Here is a 21,132-nt window from a genome sequence, read left to right on the forward strand (position 1 = left end):
TTTTGAATTACCTGCACATTTTTTTTTATTTCTTTACTATCTTTATATTATTATATGAGCACTCAAAGGACGCTAAAACTAATAATTCCTTGTGTTATATATATACACATTAAATAAATATTCCTAAAGTTCTTTTGTAATCTTCACCTAATTTGGAAATTCTTTAAAAATGTCCGCTTCGTGTAATAATTACATTGCTCTAATGTTTTAATTAACAACACGTTGTTTCACATTAAATAAATAAATTTAAAGTAATTAAATAAATAAAACAACCGCTTTGTAGAAAATATGTTTTACAATTTTTGACTCTGAGTTTCTGTCTATTTGTTCCGTCTAATTTCTGAAGTGGTTGGACACATTTTGACGGGGCTCGCGCTTGCAGATAGCTAATGTAAAAACAAGTAGAAACCTTTTTTATTAGAACTTTATATTTAGTTTCATTAATATAGATAAAAAATTCGGACATAATATATAATTATTTAATGTGCTGTGTCTTAATTAAAACTAATCTCATTCCTTTAACTTTTCAAATGTCCGTCCGAAATTATTGTCTTTGATAGTTTTATGATAAAGGATAAATTATATTGTCTTAGAAACATTAAATTATAAGTACATAGTGTTATAAATATTATATGTCAAATTAATTTATATATTATCTTTATGTTCACTACGAAACACCATTTCTTGTTCTGAAATAGACACAGGAAATATGTCAACGGTCAAAATATTCACATTCTTTTAGAATAACTTACAAGAAACGCGACAGCTCCCAAAGACGTTTTGTTAACTTTAAATAATAAATCCTTTGCTTAAAATTAACAACGTTTCCGTTTTTTGTATTGTAGTGAAATGTTTTACAGTTGTATCAATAAAATTATAAGTCTGATGAATTCCTTAGACTAATAAAACGGTTAGGCTTCTATAATATATGTTATGGAAAAGTGATAGAAAATAAAATATTCTACTGAATCTTACATATATAAAAAAATACATTTTTTGTCTGGTTCAATTTTATAACAAACATAATTATGTTTTTATTAAAATTTTATATAATAATTACATTCATTCTAAGCGAATGTAAAGCCTCGTGCTTAGAGTGTTCCAGAAAATAAAAATTAAACTTGGTTAGTTTTAACATTGGCATATTCCCCGTGATTGCATCGTTGGCAATTGGTCCCATGAAAGTGGTTATTAATAATAATAACCAGGTCTTTTCCAGATCCAACCTCAACTGAGCTTGTCTAGCAACTTCTCTCTATTAAAACAAATTAGTTTAAACGCAAATCTTAGAAATTATCGCAATACATTACATTGATATTAAACATTAATAATAAAATAGAAATGCTCTATGAAAATTATTATTAAATGTTTTAAAGGAGTAGCCTTTCTTTCTGTTCAAACGTTGGGATGTTTTTTTTTTTTTATCTTAACCTATAAGACCTGATGAACCTCAGTCACAATGCCATGGGCATTTAGTACTTAGTGCACAACGAGACTCCGTGGACGATAGTTGCGTGAGTGAAAATGGTTTGTCGAGTGGCGCCGAAAGAGACGCGTAAGAACATTATTTTAAAAAACTAATTACATATAAAATATTAACGTAAAACTATATTAAAATATATTCAGGCAAAATATATATGAATTTTAAGGTTTACTTAATTTAAATAGTATTTATTCACTATTTTATTTATTATTTTTTTTAAGAAAAGTGCTTAAATTCAATAGTATTTATTTAAGTATGAGTCAAAAATACGGTGTTTTTAAAATCTGTCCGTTATCGCGCGTGTAACGATAAAAATTATAATCAAACATGCGTCGGCCACCGTAGGCTGGAACCGAATTAATTTACTAAACAATAAAAAACAATAAATTATGTCAATATCTATGTTTTCAATAATTAAGAAATTTTTGATTTTGAAATAAAAATATTCAGCTCGAATGTAATTTAAATTTGTGCTATGTGATTGAGCAAATTAAATATTCATAGTTTAATTCAATGTTAAAACCACGACCAACAGAATTCCAAGATTCTTCAAATAGTTACACAAATAAGTTGTGTCCAGACTAAGTCTGAGATGGAAACAGGTCTACGACGTGTTCTTTTTGTTGCAGCCTCCCAGAGGGATGGCGCTCAGGAGCAACAAGTAGCAGACTACGAGACCGCCTTGGACGCAGCTGGTTAGTTAGAATATACGGTTTATTACAAAATAACAACAAATTTATAATAAATTCCTAAACATTTTATATGTAACACTTACTTATGTTCAGAATACGAATTAAAGTTAAGACAGAGAAGAGCCTTTAGCTCTACTTAGCTATTATTAATATATATTTTATAAATTTATTCTCATTCCACGTTCGTATATTTTCCGTCTATTTCTTTATGTAAAAATTTACAATTCTATCACAAAATCTTTATCTGTGAATGTTTAGGAATGTGATGTTATAGCGTTCGCAGTTCTGACGTCAAAGATCAAACGTGATTGTTGAATTCATGAACGTGGTTTCTCTATTGCTGATGATGGCAAAAGACCTATTCTTTTTCATATTATCGCACTATTTATTAATAACTAGATCACTCTCCTATATCTTTGTGATATTTTGCTTATTGATATAATTAATGCACTCCTTACTTCCTGTTCTAATATTTTTCACCGTCATAAGTTTGACATATTTTTACCTGACGTACGCTTGCGTGGTCATTTAAATGATTACTTCCACTGTGGAAATATATTTAAGAAACAAAATAAAATAAAACGAGTCACTTAAAAATTGAGTTCCGAGATCTCGGTGCTATTAAGTTATTCATACTTAATGAACCATCACTCAAATTCTTTCCAAGTTCCAAGCCAGTGTCCCGTTAAATTCCCTCCGATACATCACTATGGTCTTGCGCTTCGAGACCTGTTTCAATGTCCTTTTTGCTGTAAGTTTTCATGGGAAGTATTTTTGTGTACATTTAATTTGGACTCACCGTGTTTTTATTTGATCTGCGGTTCATTTTGAAGTCACTGTCTGATGCAATGGGACTCGTTATGTCATATCGGGCCGTCCAGTTACCATAATTTCTGTCTGAAACGAAGTTACCTTTTTAGCTTCATACATTTATGATATATATTATCATAATATAATTCTGATTATATTACGATTTAATTTTTTTTCATTAATAATTCTCACTCACTAGGAACATATCTTTTGTTATATATGTTTGTTATTGATAATATACGTATATTTTTAATTCATAATTACTTTTCTGTATTTTAATATTGTTTTTGAAGTAACGTTCAAATTTTTAAATGCATTCAGAACAAAAACGTTGAGTTCCAATTAGGTGATATTATGTGTTATTTGTTGCCGATATTAATTTATATTGTAGGGTTTTGTTGAGATTAAGTGTTGTATGCTATGTGTGTGTATATTTTATATTCAGTTTACTTATTAAACATGTATATCAAGGTCCAAATATTCTGACATTTTTCCGCGCTGAGGGCTAGATTTTGATACAATTAATGTAACTCCGGATGATGGTTACTTACGAAACTTTTCTATAAATATGAATGTTCGTTATTTACAAGAAAAATCTACTAAGCAGCTTTTAATGAATCTTTAAAAAAACATGATTTATTTGTATTCGTATTGCTTAGTTTTCCATTAATACTTTGATACGATAGTTGTGTATTAAATATAATTTAATAAAGATATGATAGTGAAAACATAAATATTATTCCTATTTTTCAAGTTTCATTAAGATCTATTACAAAAAAAAATCGATTTCTGTTCCAAGTGGCATCAATGAAAATAAATTGGAAAATGTAATTTTCATTACTTGATATTATTTATATGATTTAATACATAAATCGACTGATAGCAATCTTTTATAAATTTCCTTAAAAGTAAAAAGAAGGTATGGGTTTCATTATAATAATATAGAAATAATAAAAAGCCACTGAAAAATATATAATGCCAAGCAAACTGAAAATAACTGTGCACTTGACGGGAATGAGATGCAAATATTTTTGTGAAGCACAAAGAAGTGTTCAAATAAAAAGATTTTATTATATAAATTCTACATTATGCAATTAAAATATGAATTTATAGACGTATGCTTGTAAGTCTGTGGCTAGTTTTTCAATTATTTTCGTTTAAACTGCCAGTCGATCGACAGTTTATTATTATTTAATTTTTAAACTATTCAACGTTATTGAGTTGGCAAATTATTTTTCCAGCTTCATCCAGTGATAGTAACATGTATCGTGGATCCCATGATATGATATAATGATGCAGGGCATGTTTTTGCATGACGAATCAAGTACGATTATAATGTTTTATTATAATTTAAATGTGTTTAAACATTCTAACGTGTTTGCTGCCGTGCTCTCTGTTTTAAAAAGTGAATTCCTTATGAATAAAGATCATGCCATCATTGATACGATATTGTTTGGTGCTGAGTGCCTCCGTACTGTAAATATAGGTCTTGTTATTGTTAGCCTCTGTACCACGGCGATAAATTGGCTGTAAAATTTATGAATCGCTAATAAGTGTTGCATGAAATGTGGTAGAAAACAATGGTTTTTTATTATTTGATAGGTTTATTGTTATTTATAAAAAAACATTCACCGCTCTTCGCGGAATATAAATTTGTGAATATAGTTTTAATAAATAAATAACATACATTTATATAAATGAAACTAATATTTTTCGGATATACTACGCCTGCTTTATTTTTGCAAAAATAAAGCAACATACATTTATGTAAAATATATGACGCCATTTTGTAGAAAATCGACAAAAAAATAATTGTCAATGTCACAACGTTACGTCACTAGTGTTGACAGTGTGAATTTGAATCGTAAATAATTTGTTGCCATTGTAATATTATATTAAAAATAAATTTCTTACAATAAAATCATTAAGATCGTTCAGAATATTTTTCCACCGATAGGAACAACGGATTGTTATTGGCTGTAATTACTCTATTGTTATTTCATTAACAATAATTGTATATATAACAAATGTTATATCATTTTGATATTGTATTAAACATATTGCTGGATATTTAAACAAGTTATACGTAAGAAAATAGTTTAAAATATCAAGTTCCGAGACGTTTGAACAGTTTTAAAACCAAGATTGTTACGAGTTGCGTGAAACTCTGAAGTTTCTGCTTGCAAAGCAAAATTTACAAATAACCAGCCTGTTGCGATAACGTAACCGATTGTTAAATTTAATTATTATTTTTTTTACTATATATCGGAGTTTATCTGGAATTGGGATTGACTCGATTTACTTTCTTAGAATCATTAATTGCATACAGATATTTTTCCATGTCTGGTTTGTGAATAAAATAATACCTACCATGTAATCAAAACAGGTAGTGGTGGCTTGGACTCAACCAAGTATCGCCGGCTACTTCTATAAGTATAACTCTCAAAATTACTTCAATTATCTAATAACATACTGCTTAAATCCCCAGGGTATGGCCGTTTCAGCCGTAGTGTCCTGGGTGCGTGTGCATGCGCGTTCTTCACTACTGGCGTCGAGAACTGTGTCATGTCTTATGTACTTCCGGCAGCGAGGTGCGAGCTGAATCTCACCACCTACCACACAGGACTGATCAATATGGCCTTCATGAGTGGTAAGTACACGATTAGTGCTATGATACAGGTACTTGATAGATTTGCTGGTGGAATATCAAAATATATACGGAGTTTTGAAGACTCGTAAACAATAAAGATGAACAAAAGGAGCCTTTAGAGTTTTTAATAGAATATGGATGAGAAAAAGGAAGGAATCATTGTTTTTTTTACTAATCTCTATAATATCGGGCCAATGATGTTAATGCGTGTTTATTTATGTATCGCCTGGTCTGTGATCTCCAGTGGGCGCGATTGGTTAAACTGATACGCAACCAATTTAGTTTTTAAGCTTGTTTCTGTTAATGAAACATCACTGGACCCGGCCACGGATGTTAGTCATCAATGTATCCTTGTAAATAATAGTTTTGATGCTCTTCTTTAATGTGAATTTAGTTTGATATGCATTTTTTTATATTTGTACACACTTGCACCTCATTATAGCTATAAAAACATGGTCCCATGGGTTTTGCGCCGGTATGGAAAGTTATTACAAAAATAATAATGGGATTTAAGTTATTTTCCTATACTTAAATTATTTTACTACCTCGCATTCGTGTGATAACATTCTTATGGGCTTTTTACCGGGATTTGACTGATTGTTATGAAATGGGTGTTTTTAATTATATTTTTTTTAGATTTAATTTACTAAACCACTTCCTTTGGTTTTATATTTAAATATTTAATTTCTTTTAATCAAATTTAATGTTGTTTCTATGATGTTTTCTGTGTAAATTTCATTATTATGGTCATGGTTAAGTTATGACACAGGCGAGTTTGGACCCGGTTCTATATTGATTCACTCGTTCAATCGTTTCATCGTTTGATTCCAGGGGGTGTAGCAAGTGCATTTTTTTGGGGTATAGTTGCTGACGTATTTGGAAGAAAGAATATCCTGAGTATGACCTTAATAGTCGACTCTACAATACTCCTCGCTCAGAGCACGGTATCAGACTACAGATTGCTCATAGCTGCTAGAGGTATCAATGGATTTCTCATCGGTAAGACTTAACTATTTTTTGTAATGATCTAATATAGTGGGAAATATAAGATTTTTGTAATCGCTGTTTTTCAATATAATTACGTAATTTTGTATTATTAATGTCCTCATAAAGTTTTATTTTATCGTGTTTGTTCAAATAACTTTTAAAATGTATGGTATCAGAGAATACACCTTTAAAGAATATTATAAAAGACGTTATCTTAATATTTATTCCCCATTGTCCAGGTGGACCATCAACGCTAGTTTTCACGTATCTATCAGACCTGGTGGGATTCAAACGTCGCCAATTTTATCTAGATCTCATCGGAATGAGTTTCGTGGTAGCTTGGCTTTTTTTACCAGGTGAATATACTTTTTCAGAACTAATCCTTGAAGATAACCGTACCTATATATTTAATTTAATGAACCTACTAACAAATATCGCAATTATTTTAATGTTCCTGATATAGGAACAACATATCTTGTGCTTTTGTATGTTAAAAAAAATATATTTACACTTTGATCATTTTTCTAAGTGAATTATAATATATGATAGAAGCACAATTTTAACGAAAAATAAGGAAACACCTAATTTCCTTTTAATTATAATAAAATAATAAAATCATTGTAAATATAAATATAAACAACCTTAAATCGTAATCCCTCTGAGATATTAAACTTAGAATCCGTATCAAGGTCCACAGAATAAAAATGAAAAACCTATTTTTTATCTATTCCAACGTATAGTACACACATGTTCTAAGATAAGACCTCATAATACGTCCCACTTTCATTTCCGCTTGTATTTGACGTTCAATCCTAGCTTAGTGTGCTAATGTCCTACAAATCATCTTTTAACTCAATGCCTAGGTCGTAACAGATTCTCGGTAACGGATGATGTGTGTCAGGCCGCTAGACCATGCCAAATTAAAATTACTTATTAGACAGTATTAAAAAAATCTAGGATGAATAATACCTATTCCGTGTTGAACTGAGTACAGTTATATAAAGATATTGCATCTTTTATGATTGTCATAAGAAATGAGCTGTTACTTTGCTTTTCTTTTTAATAATAGCTTTTTTAATAACGACTGGATAGTGAATGACTTGTCATTCCGTGCGGTATAAGGTGGAAATGAAGTTGTACGTACTGAATTTACTATGACAGTAACAACCTATTTAGTCTAGTTTTGAAGATACCTAAATTACAAAAACAACATTATTTTATATTTTTTATGAAAGTTTTTGGTAAGAGCGCCATCTATCGAACAATAATTGCACATCTATCGATTGGCAATAATTAAAAATGCTATGCCAACATGTAGCAAGTTGAATAAATATACCGTTCTGTTGTCAATCATACGCACTATGATCCGTTACTTCTAGTAATGAGAAGTTATTGCTATATTATTATTTTTTGTTTTAATAATCTTAAAGTTAAAAGGACTGTATAATTTCTTTATTTCAATTAAAAGGCAGAATGAATTGAATAGTTTGTAGTTTTTAAATCATTTAATCGGATTGTGTAATCTTTAAACGTTATTTAAAGTAGGTATGCACATACGTAGGTATTTTTATGTCTAGTTAGAGATAAAACAATTCTTTTTTTTATTTAATAAATAAATTATTTTTGTTATTTAGCTTTTTCTCTAACAATCCATTGTAATCCACGACTGTATCGGCGAAGAGTTTTATGCTAGATCGAACATTTTAAGTGATGTGACTATTATTATTTTTCAGCAATCGCTTGGTTAGTGATCCCCATAAAACTAACCTATACCACCATACTCCCCATATACTCCTGGAGACTCTTTCTCGCCCTTGGCAGCATCCCGGGATTCATGGCCGGTATATGGGTGCTGATCCTCCCTGAGAGCCCTAGACTGCTATCAGATACAAATAGAAGTGATAAAGCCTTGAAAATAATTGGCAAAATCCACAAAAGTAACAAAGAAATGACTGAGTTTAAGGTATGTCCATATAAACTATATGATATTTTAATGGTCTTCAGTTGTTTAAGCTTGCTTACAAAAACGAGGTCATTTTTTGCTTGAACATAGAATCTTCTTTTCTAAAATGGAATCTAACGTATACGTACGTCCCGACTCCTTATACACGAATGTTTTAATTGTGAAATCTCTATATTTCATATTTCTCTAGATTAAGAAACTAATACAAGACAATATATTGATGACGAAATCTATGAACGGGGAACAAAACAGGAGCAAAGTCCTCTTCATGGGCGTTATGAAGGATTTGAAGATGTTCGTATCTAAGATGTACGCTAAGAAGTCAACTCTGATACTCTTTGTATTCTTCGCCAACATGGCCGCGTAAGTTTTTACCATATTGATATATAAATCACTTAATTTATGCAATATATAAATATGAACCTTAGTTTTCATCCACAACTTTTATGATTATAGAGGATTCGGTCTGAACTTCTGGATACCCGAACTACTTCTCCGCACTAAAGGCAAGAGTTGTTCGTCAAATATAAGTGTGCCAGAAAACGCAAAATTGTTAAACGCTAGTATACCTTGGGATGATCTACCCAAGGTACTGGAGCTGCGCGGAGGAACTGATGATGAGTACAACGCCACAGTGTTTGATGCCACTGGTGGAGATTGCAGTGAAGATATTGATGATTCGGTATGAAATTATTTTGAATTTTTAAAAATTTACTTACAATTCTTTAAGGATTTCAAAATATAGCGAACTGTTTTGAAATTGCAAGTACATTTTTACACTCTACTTGTTTATATCCTTAGTTTTGGGATCATTAATTGCTTTAAGATTGTGTGCTAAAAATATATAAATGAGACACAGAATAACAGTTAATAGTATAGGGATAAAGTAGAATAATGAGAAGCGTAACGTGGAAACATGTATAAACTTATAATATATCCAGAATACAAGGTCATTCCGTGTCTGCTCAGTTTACAATTTGTGTCCGAATTCCAGATATACACATCGGGCCTGATAGTTGGAGCATGTTGCGTGATTGGTAACGCTGCCTGTGCTCTCATCTCATCTCGCGGCGCTGTCGGCGTGCGTCGTGCTGCAGTACTCTGTGCATTGGCCTGTGCTGCCGCGTGTGTCGTGCTGGCTGCCTGCGTCTGTGCCTGTGCCGCGACAGAACATATAGCGGTTGCCGCTGCCGCTGCCTTAAACGCTGCGTCATTAAACGGGAATGTTCTGCTGATACGATTACTATTGCACGCTCTTCCTGCTAAGTTGAGGTTTGTTTAGGATCTATTATTTTTGCTTAACATAAAATCGCTTGAGGTTTGTTTATCCAACAGTTTAGACTGTTTTAGTTTGTTTGTTATTGAAAAATCTAGAGTTATTAAAAGTGCAAAAGTTAAAGCCACAATTCGTTGTTCTACGGAGATCTATAGAAAAAAAATCTGTAATTATTTTCTAATCGCTAACTATAGGTATCTTCGTTAAATGCCTTTTTTAATACCGTCTAGTGGTCTTGGTGTTTGTTGGGGAGCATGGTGGGGTCGAGCTGGTGGCGTTGCGACCAACTTCGCTGTGGGCGCACTACTTGACTACTCATGTCCGGCACCTTTCATAGCTGTGGCGGCCCTCTTAGCACGTGAGTAGTATTAAGGGCTTGTAATATAAACTCATTAAAGGCTAACCATAGACCAAAAAACTTATCTTGTTTGATGTTTTTTTTTTCAAAATTGTTATGAGTGTCAGAAATATATAATATGGTATATGTACACACACACATTTAAATTTTCATTAACTCTCAAGTCTTTCCAACCATTCACTGGAATTCAAAACGTTTCTAAAGGCTATTACGATTATCCCCTTCGATATTTCGGAAATTTGATGAAGTTGCAATAAAATTTATTTTTTATTTATTTGCACTGTAGATGCCTAAAAAAAAACAACAAACAATATATCACATAAATAGAATACGAGTGTATATACATTATACATGTATGTATGTATATTTTTTTATATTTTCAGTTTCAATCGGTGGTATAATGATGATAAAAATTGATCAAGACAAAACAGCAGACGAAGATAAGAATGGGAGCGAGAGCAGCGGGAAAAATATATACATAGACAGATACATATCAACCCACATGTAGTGTTATACACAGATGATACTTTATATGACATATCTACGTAGCATAAGTTGACAATGAATCTACTTAAAGGTAATATTTTGAACTCGAACAGAACTTATATATAAATATAAATGCGATCAGCTGATTCAAATAATGTCTTCGTTTGTCAAATGACTGAATACAATGACCCCGATGCTGCGGGTTCAAATCCTGCTTGTATTATTTTTCAATACGTTTAAAGTATCCAGAACCATACAGCTTTAAAAGTGATATTAATAATTGTAAGACTTAAAATGTATCCTCCGTGTTGTATTTGTTGTGGAAATTATAAACACGTTAAGAAGCATGTTTCATTGATAAAAAAAAATACGTATATGTTTATATGTAACTATTATAATGTCGCCGATAACCGTAGGAAGGCCAGATAAACAAAATAAAACACGTAAATACACGTGTAAGGTTTTTGTAAGTCCTCAATTAACGTGACACATGCTACAGAAGCAGAAGTGTTTTAAAACTAGCATCCCGTACGTTACGACTACAGCTGACGACAGAATAAATGGCACTCAGAATACTTTAGGTTATATAAGTTAACTGATTCAAGTTATTTTTAATGAAAAGTAAGATTGTTAGATCCCGGCTTAATTTATTAATAATATACACAACGTTCCCTTTATTATTATATTATATTAGTGCTAGGGCGTAGAAAATTTACGTAATTCAACTGGATTTACTGAAAATAAATACAGTGCCTTATGATCTATACCCCATAGTGACAATTAAGTTTTTTATAAAATCAAAAAAATATTTAAGTTACTATATATATATGGTTATTTATTTTGAGTTGAGCTTTGTAATCCGTCCAAAGTAAGATAAGCAGATCATTTTTATTATATATGTCTATCATGTAACACCTAATAATTTTATATACATATATATATATATATATATAATTGCATTCTTCACTTAGTTACTACGATATATATAAAGAATAAATAGCATTGTATAAATATACATGTTTATATTTAAGAAAAAAAGTGCCATTTAGGCTTGAAAATTTTTAATGACATCATTTTATTATATAAGATATCATAAAATACTCTCCAACTGATAAGATTTTGAGAATGAAAGCAAAAATATTTACCTATAATATGTGAGAATAAAAAAAAGGATGCTGTTAACTTTGTGAGATGAAAAACAATGTATGTATTAATTAAATTTAACAATTTTTTAAATATTGTTTATTAATTTTTTTAATTTAATTTTGATAAAAAAGTAATAATTTTTTGTTCGGATAAACCTGTAGCGGTTTTTAAATATTTGTTGTAAAAATTTAAAGATTTGTATAAGTATTTTTTGTCTTGTATATATTGTTATGTATTTAATTTTGCCATAACTTAGATTTAAATGTATTCATAGGAATTAATTTAGATCTCTTAAGACGTAACATATCGATAGCGTAAAATAATATAAGAAAATTATTAATTAGGTGAAGCAGCTTGATCACGACGTGTATTAATATCTGATTTTAAATATATGATTAGTATTCTTCTAAATAAATAGTTTTATTTCATATTAAAAAAAAAAATTAGTAATAATTATCTCATCTAAATACATACAGTTTCTTGTCGAACGTCCTCTAGCAGAATATAATAGTAATGACTGTGGTTCAAAACCATGTACACACACACACACACTCACACACACACAGATATATGTATGTATATAAGAATGAAAAAGTATTAGAAAACCAAGTCACGTGTTTTAAATATTTTTAATGTTTATAAGACTACTATGCTACGTGTCACTCAAACGAAATCACAGATAGGTATACTGTTTAATATATATATATAAAGAAATGTCCCTCATATCCCTCGCTAACATACAATATTATTATGTTTTAAATTATATTTTTAAACATTTATTTATAATACATGGAATGACATTTTCCTTTCGTAATTATTTCTAAAATAAAAACTATAATTTTTCGAAAGCTTTTGTTTAAGAAATCTACTACATCTGAACTTAACTTGAGTTGATCAAGATTATAATTAATTATAACTATAATATACAATTAAATCACAGTTAAAATACATTGAAGATGGATCATGTTCGGCTTTGCAGCGGTTTGTCGTGAGGTAGAAACCACGCGGCAATCGCACTACCTTAAATAGAAAGTCACAGGTGAAACCTCAAACTCATCGTAAATAAACAAATAACTACGCTTAATAATAATTAAAAGCTGTGTACCATTAAAAATACAGATTCCTCATATCAAAGTATTTGAAATTTGTAAATAATTACAATTTAAAAAATAGATAATAAGATAAAGAAAAAAAAATATTTATAACTGCCACTCGTTACAGGCTAGCAGAATTTTACAATTAATATACACGGCGAGCTTTATTTTGATATTGATTCAAATAATTGTCGATTTTGTATAAACAATAAAAAAGTATACAACTATAATACTCACTGAACACCACCAGAGACCATATGTAGAATGTGATGTGGCAGTGGTGGAAGATGAGGTTACCAACCACGTTGATACCCACAAACGTGCTCGTTCGCCCCACCATGATACTGAGACAACAAGCCATGCCCCTGAAACAGAAATCGTAAATTATGTAATGGCAAATACGAAACAAAGAAAAGATTTACTTAGGTCTAAGTCATTCTATTAGAATGTGTTAAATAAACTTATGAGAAAATTTCTGTATACAATCGAATATAAAACCAGAATAAGTATCCCACTAAGTAGTGCCGCTCACCTGCAAGATGTGGGATAGAATTCCACGAAGTAGGCCGCCATGATGCCCATGGCCTGATTGGTGCAAGAGAAAGCCATAAATAGAAACACGCTGGAGATAGGCTCCGGCATCAGATTCAACAGAGCTCCACTCAGGGCAGATATAACGAGGATGGAAATCAACACCAGGCGTCTCCACCTCATGAGGTAGGACAGCGCGAAGTTTAAGAACGAATAGACCACCGCTGACGCCACGAGGGTTATGATCACGTTGTCCTCAATATAACCCAAACAAATGTCTGGGGTCTGAAAATAACAGGTGAGCGATTACACAAAGTACATTCAACAATAGAGACAGTCTTAAAATAACTTTATGTTGGCGAAATTAATTTAAGATTTATAGTTCCAACATCAATAGCATCAAGTTTTGAAGCCTTTACGCTTATTACCAAATATTCCCGCTCTTTAAATTGTAGGAGACTGTGTTCATTGTTCTCGCAAAAAAGATAATTTTAGGATAACCACTTACAATCTTAGTATGATTAGCTTCCATTGTAAAATTGTCAGCTTCAGGTTTGACGGAGATGAGGGTGCAGACGTCACCTTTAGTGTAACCTGTCTGTGATTGGGTCACTTTCAACATATTCAGAACGTACGGAAGCCACACCAGGAGACTGTTATTTCTGTGAATACATTTAATTATTAAATATAATCGAAAAATAAGATTTCTAATAATTTAATCAACAAGATGTTTTACTAAGGACACTTCTTCATTCAATGTTAGACTATAAGGTATTTGTATTAGCATGAGGAAAGTCTTATGTGTGTATTGTTTTGACGAAAGAGCATATTAAATTCTACTAAAGTTATGTTTTTAAAAACCGAAAATGATTCCCTGTATTTTAGTGTAAATTTCTCTTTCATTAATTTATATCTTTTTTAAATTACACTTAATTGTTTTGTTACTTAAAGTATCAGAATTATAAAAGTTTATTTAAAAAAAATTATAGTGTGTTTTTGTAATTTATATAATAAATCTTACGTAAAATATATAACTGAGACGATGAAGAACAGCTGACAGGTTCGCCACAGGAGCGGAGGTCGGAACAGAGGCGCGCTCTGCTCGTAGGCTTTCTTCAATAACGAATATTCCTTCGTGGACACCGAGTCTTCCAGGTATATAGATTTTACCTAAAAGTCATTATATTATTCTCAATTGAACATTATTTTTATAAATATTTCATTAGCTTATATTAGTACCGGCGGTCAGAACATTTTTTTACATTTTAAATATTGTCAATAGATGGCGGTGTTAAACAGTTTTATACTAAGTAAAAACTTTCTGCTATGAGAACTGTGTTTAAGGTTTTGGGGCCTTGTGACAATAAAGTAATGTATGTTATTTATGAAATAACAAAATAATTGACATACACCAATATACTTATCCATACTAATATTATAAGCATGAAAAATAAAAAGCATTCAGGATGTAAATCCCATAAAATATTTATATGGGAAGTGGTAATAGTAGTCTAGTAGGGAAAAATATATTATTTTCATTTAAAATTACCTGTAAATCACTCTTGACACTAGAGTTCCTGTTGTTAATCGCATAGATAGACCTCAGGACTTCTAATGCCTCGTCCTGTCTGTCGACATTTATCAGAAACTTGGGGGATTCATGAAAATAGCAGATGATAACCCCACCAATACCCATGGGTATCGCGAGCACTATCATAAGGAGACGCCATGGAGTAAACTTGATCCCTAAAAACGGTACATCGCTTTCGAAGTTCAGCGACAGAGTTGGGTATGTTAGCACTACAACAATTTTGTTTGTTAAAATTTAATAACTCTGAAAAAAAATACTAAAAGTATTAAAGATTTAAATTAATCTATCAATTTGATGTTTGAGATGCTAAAGAAAAACCAAGCACTACAGTATAGAGAAGAAGTGATAAGAGTTAATGATATTTGTACAGTTAATTCATTTTCCTTGTTTTTGAACTGAAAATTTTTATGCGACTTACAACAGGTTAGGTTGCTTTAAACGTTTGACAGTCCTGGGAGGGGAGGGGTTGAAAAGAGACAGAGCGAGAGGGAATGCGTGGCACACAAACGCATGCGGGCTAAAAATTCCTAAAAAAAGAAACTAAAAATTCCTTAAAAATCAATTTCTAACCCGTCCTTTGTTAAATTTCGATGTTTCACTCCTTCCGCGCGGAGGAAGGAATATTCGTGTATCGTATGATATAAGTTGAGAATCTCAAGAGAAGTAATTTTCTCAATCAACACTCACGGGCAGCGATTCCAGGAGACAACACGACGAAGCAGGTCATCATTAACATGTACTTGCTTCTCACTCGCTGAACACACGACTCCCCCACCAGGGTGTACGCTACGGAGTTGATAGCACAGGAACTGGAACGATAATTGCAAAGTTGGCAGATTAAATTTAATGATATATTGACATTGACACGAGACTCGGATTTACAAACGATTCTTAGACCCAGTTTCACCAGATTTAAATCTAAACCAGGCATTTACTAATGAAACGTCAAAAATATAATGGTCTATCGAGATATCCAAGACGAAAAGTTAACAACGGATTATTAAATATACCGTAAAATTTAAAACTACCAAATCATTCGTTCTTGTTATAAGATGACCAAATTGATGTAATCGCGGTCCACACGACTTGTTTGCTGTAAAGCGCCACCTTATCCCTTGAACTTATTTGTCCCTTAATACGTCACTTGTCACCTAATGTGAATAAATTTTGCATATCGTTATTTGCCCGTTAGATTTAAATTTTTTTACATAATTATAGTTGTCAAACGATTTCACACACATAATTAATATGTTATTATTTTAGGAACTTGTAAACTTCTTTAATATGATGTCGTCAAAATGTTTGAATTAAAAAAAAACACTAAAGATTTAGTTTTCATCATTCCGAATAAAAAAAACAATAGTATTAAGAATAATTTGAACTTTATAAAATTTACTAGCGACATCTGGTGCGTATTTTGCACAAATTATTAATCGGGTTAATTGGATGTGGGTCATATTCATAAATTCTGTAATTAATTACGGTTTTATTCCATTCACGAACACCATGTAAATGATTTAGCGTACGACAATAATTAGAACGTTTCTGGACATCAATTAAACGATGTAACGCGATAGGGACAACGAAAACAGAAGCAAACGAACTTACTGTTTGATGTTAAGACGATTTCCTATTTTGGATTAGATTTAGTTATGTGACAGGTGAGACTAATTTGAAATATTCTTAAATATGTTGTAAAAAATCTTTGAATCAGTGAAGCTTTTTCCAAGATTTTATTAGACCGATTCACTTTTAAGATTCTTTTAGGTAAGACAAAAAGCACAAAGAAAATATTCTATTACTATATAAATTAATCAATAATAATTTATACAAACGACATGATTTAATAAAATATCTTTTATTTATAAAAAAATGGCCAACACTGAAAAAATATAATAAATGCTGATGAGTGTCAACTTCATTTATTTGTGGAACTGACTTTTGAACTATAATTTTGTTGTCTTGCAACTTATTTCATGATAATTTTTAATTTTAACGGAAATTAAATTTGAAAACCAGAGAAAAAACATACTTCTAAATATGATTTTGGAATTTATTCCTCAGGAAGCTTATTTAAAAGACTTACAAACAAACTGAAAAGAACTTAACGAAGGCCAGGAATAACCAATTGGTGGTGATGCTGGCGAGGCAGGAGAGGAGGAATCCAGCCTGGACGGAGATGATCAGGGAGAAGCGCCTGCCGCGAGTGTCTGATATGTATCCCCATACATATGATACTAGCAGGATACCTGCAAAATATATGACCATTATATATATGAGTTTTTTATTGATTTTTTTTCTAAGGCATTTCTTATGTTACGCAAAAGGAATGTGCGTCGTTCTGGGGCATCGTAGTTATTTTACTAGTCGACGGATTTTGATGTGTTTTTTTTCTGTTTTCTTCCTTAGTACTATATACATAGGGCAGCGCAGGAATGTCAGCTATTTACAATATAATGTAAGGCAATATTTGCTTATAATTACTCGATTAAGTCCTTCACGCTTGCCAATAAAACGGTTAAATTGACAATACGTGGGTAGTTTTAAAATATAACACGATATTTTATACACTATATGTATATATATACTCACATTTTTATATATATGTCAGTTTAATATTTCATAAAAAATGTATGAAAACACGAGAAATGTATAGTTATTAGTAATTTATAAAAATTAAATAAATTCATGGTCACATAAATTGAAGATTTTCTATAATGATCACAAGCATGTCCTTAACCCTGGACTATATAAATTCAACTATAGAATCTTTTAGATTGTATCTCAAGTGTTCTGACCAAAATAAATAAAGCTCAGTTTACTTTTGGATGAACAGAATTGTTTCGTGATAAAATCAGAAACGACCGGCTTATTGTGTTAACGAAACTGATGAAATGTCAAACAACGATAATGAATTTATTCATAATAAAGTTATTGAAGGTTTTACCTAATATTTAACAAATAAGTCTAGTAGGCATGGGTTAGAGAACACTGTCTATGTAAAAGAATTTTTAGTTATCTCAAATCTGTTCTGATACAGTAAATTTATGGTCCAATCATGATGTTACAGAACATTTGTCATAAAGACGAAACCTCTTAGCATTCAATGGATTCACCGTGGGGGTGCCGGGTCCATGGCGATACAGGGAGAGGAGCTACAACAGTGCCTGTGACTTACGACCCAGGTGTAGGTTTAGGGGGCCCCTATCTAACGCGCTTTAAACGTTCAGCTCCACCGCCCAAGCTCCTTTCTTTATCTCACCAAATTTGAAAAGCTCACCAATAAACGGCAGTGATGTAAGTATCCCTTTCTGAGTGACTGTGATGTTGAGGTCGCAAGCCGCAGCCACAACCAGCCCGAAGCCGAACATGTCAGTTCCCATGCCCAGGAGAACCAGACCACAGGTCGCAGCCAGCAGGTAGTTATAGCGTCCGTTCCCTGGAATTAGAACATTATATATATATCTAGGAAGAAGATGAAATTCAAACATTCTTGTGATGTTTAATTCTGAATACTTTGAGTCTTTATTATTCAAAAAGATCATCAAAAACTTCAAAGCGCTTGAACATTAAAAACGTTGAATAAAATTCAATATTAATAAAAAAATAATGAAACTTTTCTGAGAAGTTTCTTATAATTTTTTTTTGCTTTATTTTCTTTTATTACAGTTGACCAGAATTGAATCTGAAATTAATGTCTAATATAACATTTAGACACAATCAGCATTAAATGGCAAACATATTCAAAATAAACGATTCTGCACTTATATTATAAAATAAATTAAAATCATTGATATTGAAGGTAGTTCTTTATTTCATTTAAAAAAGTAGTTTATACTCCCAAAATAATGATATTTTAAGATTAATTCAATTGTAAGTATATTCAATCTTTACTAAGTGATATTATTTAATAATAAAAATTAGTAATACAATGGAGACTTTGTATACGTTAACCAAATATCGAAGCATCGCAGAGGCGCAATGTAAACACAAACATGCGGGAATGTATCAAATAAATGTTCATCTAATTGTTACAACTGTACGGGTCAAAATTACTCATAAAAAGCAACTTAACTTTACTAATAATTTAAATTAAATTTATATAAACAATAATAATGTATTAATCGTAACATATTTATAATTAAAACGTTAAAGTCAGCTTGTTTAAAGTAGCATCAGGTGGCATTTATTATGTACAGACAACGAAAACAAAACAGTTTATTTAAAGAAACAAAGCTCGCAAAGATATAGTTTTAAAAATAAATAAGTGAATTTAAACAATAATTATGAAGAAATTACTGGACGCCATAAAAAATTTGTTTAACGTCACAGCTTTATGGCGATCCATTGAATAGAAATTTCAACCACAAATTACAATCGCACATGAACCGCTGATATAATAATCTTGATATTTATTGTTTACGAATGCTGGGTAATGAAACTGTGAGTGTGGTGTACCGGTTCTCTCCAGGGCATCCTCAAATGGGGTCGGTGAATCCTCTTCCATGGCACGACTGTTCCTGAAAACACTGCAGCGAGACTGAATGAACAGTTCTGAAGATTTTCAAAGTCATTTTAACGGCGACGCACACTAGACTGATTTCGCGCCGCGTTTTTTTATCCTGTCATTTTTATTCTAGAGGAAATAGACGCTATCCTATGAGCCCAGTAATTATATTGATACAGTAATACATTATGTTTGATTGTTACTATTTTTTGAAATGAAATTCTTATGGGACTTACGAAAAGGTTGCGTTAAACGTTTGAAACTCCTAGGGGGGGGGGGGGTATACAGAGAGACAGAGCTAGAGGGAATGCTTGGTTCCCGAACGCATGCGGGCAATCAATTGTGACTTGTAAATAATGTTAATAAAGTTTATCTTAAAGAAACACTAAAAACTCCTTAAAGCTCATTTTCTTCCCTTTCCTGTGGTCATTCCAATATTACGAAATTTCGCTTCCACCGCGCGGAGGGATTCCACGCACATATTATTAATTATTTTTTTCGCTTTTAGTGCATTTTCATGAATTTTGATTAACTAAGCTATTCAAAATTCTTCTTTCTTATTTTACAAATAATTGAACTGTTTTAGCAGCTCAGTGTACATGCTCCTCAGTCTTCCAAGATCGTGTAACACCAGCGAATCCCTTGCAATGATTTCACAAGGCACGTACTTATGCCAACACTGACCATCCATTGCTGGTTACCGTAGCAATTTAAATAACATTTGTGACTTAAATATCCAGTGTATGCACGAGAAAAATTATAAGCATACAATTGTATATGGCATTACGCCAAATAGGAATAATATTGGTGTACAAGGTCAATGAAATCGAGTGTTTATAAACGAAAATATCAACCAAGCACGTCACCAGATGCTGACGAGAGAACCTCAAGCTTGGCAAGTCACTCCACAAGAGCTGTTGTGTACAAATATATATTGTGTATCAGCTGTTTCGACCGATAATAATGTTTTTGTTTTTCAGAGCAGGTACCTGTTGTGTATATTCTTAGTTTTAATAATAAATTCTGCAATATTAGTAACAGTACTGCGATTCTGATTTAAAAATGCTTTTAGGACAACAATAACTAACATCCTTTTCTCAGATTAATTTAAATGATGTGATAGATAATAAATCTAAACTATTGAGCCTAAATTATTTTTTGTTGATTGTGAATTAGGATCAAATTATATTTTTTTGTCATAAGTTAAACGTAAGCTTATATTTATATAAATTTGGAATTATATGAATATTTGAGGCTTAAAAAGTTATATGAAAATTAAATCATTTTATTTATACGTAATAGGTACTTATATTTTTCATAAGTTGACAGTTCAACCATTTTTGACAGATATCATGAACACAGCCCGAAGTCACTATATATTTGGATATACATATATATGCTGAAACCAATAGTTATACTCATACTGAACTTTGAATACAAGTTTGAAATTTATTTATCAAATAATTAATGTATGTACGTGTGAAATTAAACCATGAAGCGTCTAAACCAGAAAGCTTTCGCTAGTATGTGTTATTTATCATATATTTTACACGTTAAG

At 31.4% G+C, this 21,132-nt stretch overlaps 2 protein-coding genes across 2 annotated transcripts; one reads left to right on the forward strand and one right to left on the reverse strand.

Annotated features, from left to right (window-relative positions):
- Positions 1-1,465: 1,465 nt before the first annotated feature.
- LOC116769318 (synaptic vesicle glycoprotein 2B-like) lies at positions 1,466-11,652 on the forward strand. Its single transcript, XM_032660381.2, has 11 exons — positions 1,466-1,555; positions 2,113-2,178; positions 5,474-5,635; positions 6,467-6,634; positions 6,862-6,978; positions 8,356-8,585; positions 8,776-8,948; positions 9,042-9,267; positions 9,580-9,857; positions 10,092-10,219; positions 10,603-11,652. Exons 1-11 carry the CDS (start codon positions 1,525-1,527, stop codon positions 10,725-10,727), a joined length of 1,704 nt encoding a protein of 567 aa, XP_032516272.1. The 5' UTR covers positions 1,466-1,524; the 3' UTR covers positions 10,728-11,652.
- An 812-nt stretch (positions 11,653-12,464) lies between these two features.
- Positions 12,465-19,644, reverse strand: LOC116769183 (synaptic vesicle glycoprotein 2C-like). Its single transcript, XM_061529083.1, has 10 exons — positions 19,526-19,644; positions 18,348-18,506; positions 17,154-17,316; positions 15,755-15,876; positions 15,026-15,276; positions 14,498-14,646; positions 13,985-14,138; positions 13,478-13,761; positions 13,183-13,310; positions 12,465-12,871 (listed from the first exon to the last, which is right to left on the reverse strand). The coding sequence occupies exons 1-10, from the start codon at positions 19,572-19,574 to the stop codon at positions 12,813-12,815; spliced, it is 1,518 nt and encodes a 505-aa protein (XP_061385067.1). The 5' UTR covers positions 19,575-19,644; the 3' UTR covers positions 12,465-12,812.
- Positions 19,645-21,132: the final 1,488 nt, after the last annotated feature.

This window comes from Danaus plexippus, chromosome 5, assembly GCF_018135715.1.
Source record: "Danaus plexippus chromosome 5, MEX_DaPlex, whole genome shotgun sequence".
Taxonomy (NCBI): domain Eukaryota; kingdom Metazoa; phylum Arthropoda; class Insecta; order Lepidoptera; family Nymphalidae; genus Danaus; species Danaus plexippus.

What these genes read in the sequence shown, in the direction of transcription:
- LOC116769318 (XM_032660381.2), top strand. Translation starts at nt 1,525, where the DNA reads ATGGTTTGTCGAGTGGCGCCGAAAGAGACGC. An exon ending in GACCGCCTTGGACGCAGCTG is followed by an intron (nt 2,179 to 5,473) that starts GTTAGTTAGAAT and finishes TTAAATCCCCAG; the next exon opens with GGTATGGCCGTTTCAGCCGT. An exon ending in TATCAATGGATTTCTCATCG is followed by an intron (nt 6,635 to 6,861) that starts GTAAGACTTAAC and finishes CCCATTGTCCAG; the next exon opens with GTGGACCATCAACGCTAGTT.
- LOC116769183 (XM_061529083.1), bottom strand. Translation starts at nt 19,574, where the DNA reads ATGGAAGAGGATTCACCGACCCCATTTGAGGATGCCCTGGAGAGAACC. An exon ending in AAGCTAATCATACTAAGATT is followed by an intron (nt 13,762 to 13,984) that starts GTAAGTGGTTAT and finishes TGTTATTTTCAG; the next exon opens with ACCCCAGACATTTGTTTGGG. An exon ending in TTCTATCCCACATCTTGCAG is followed by an intron (nt 13,311 to 13,477) that starts GTGAGCGGCACT and finishes TTTCTGTTTCAG; the next exon opens with GGGCATGGCTTGTTGTCTCA.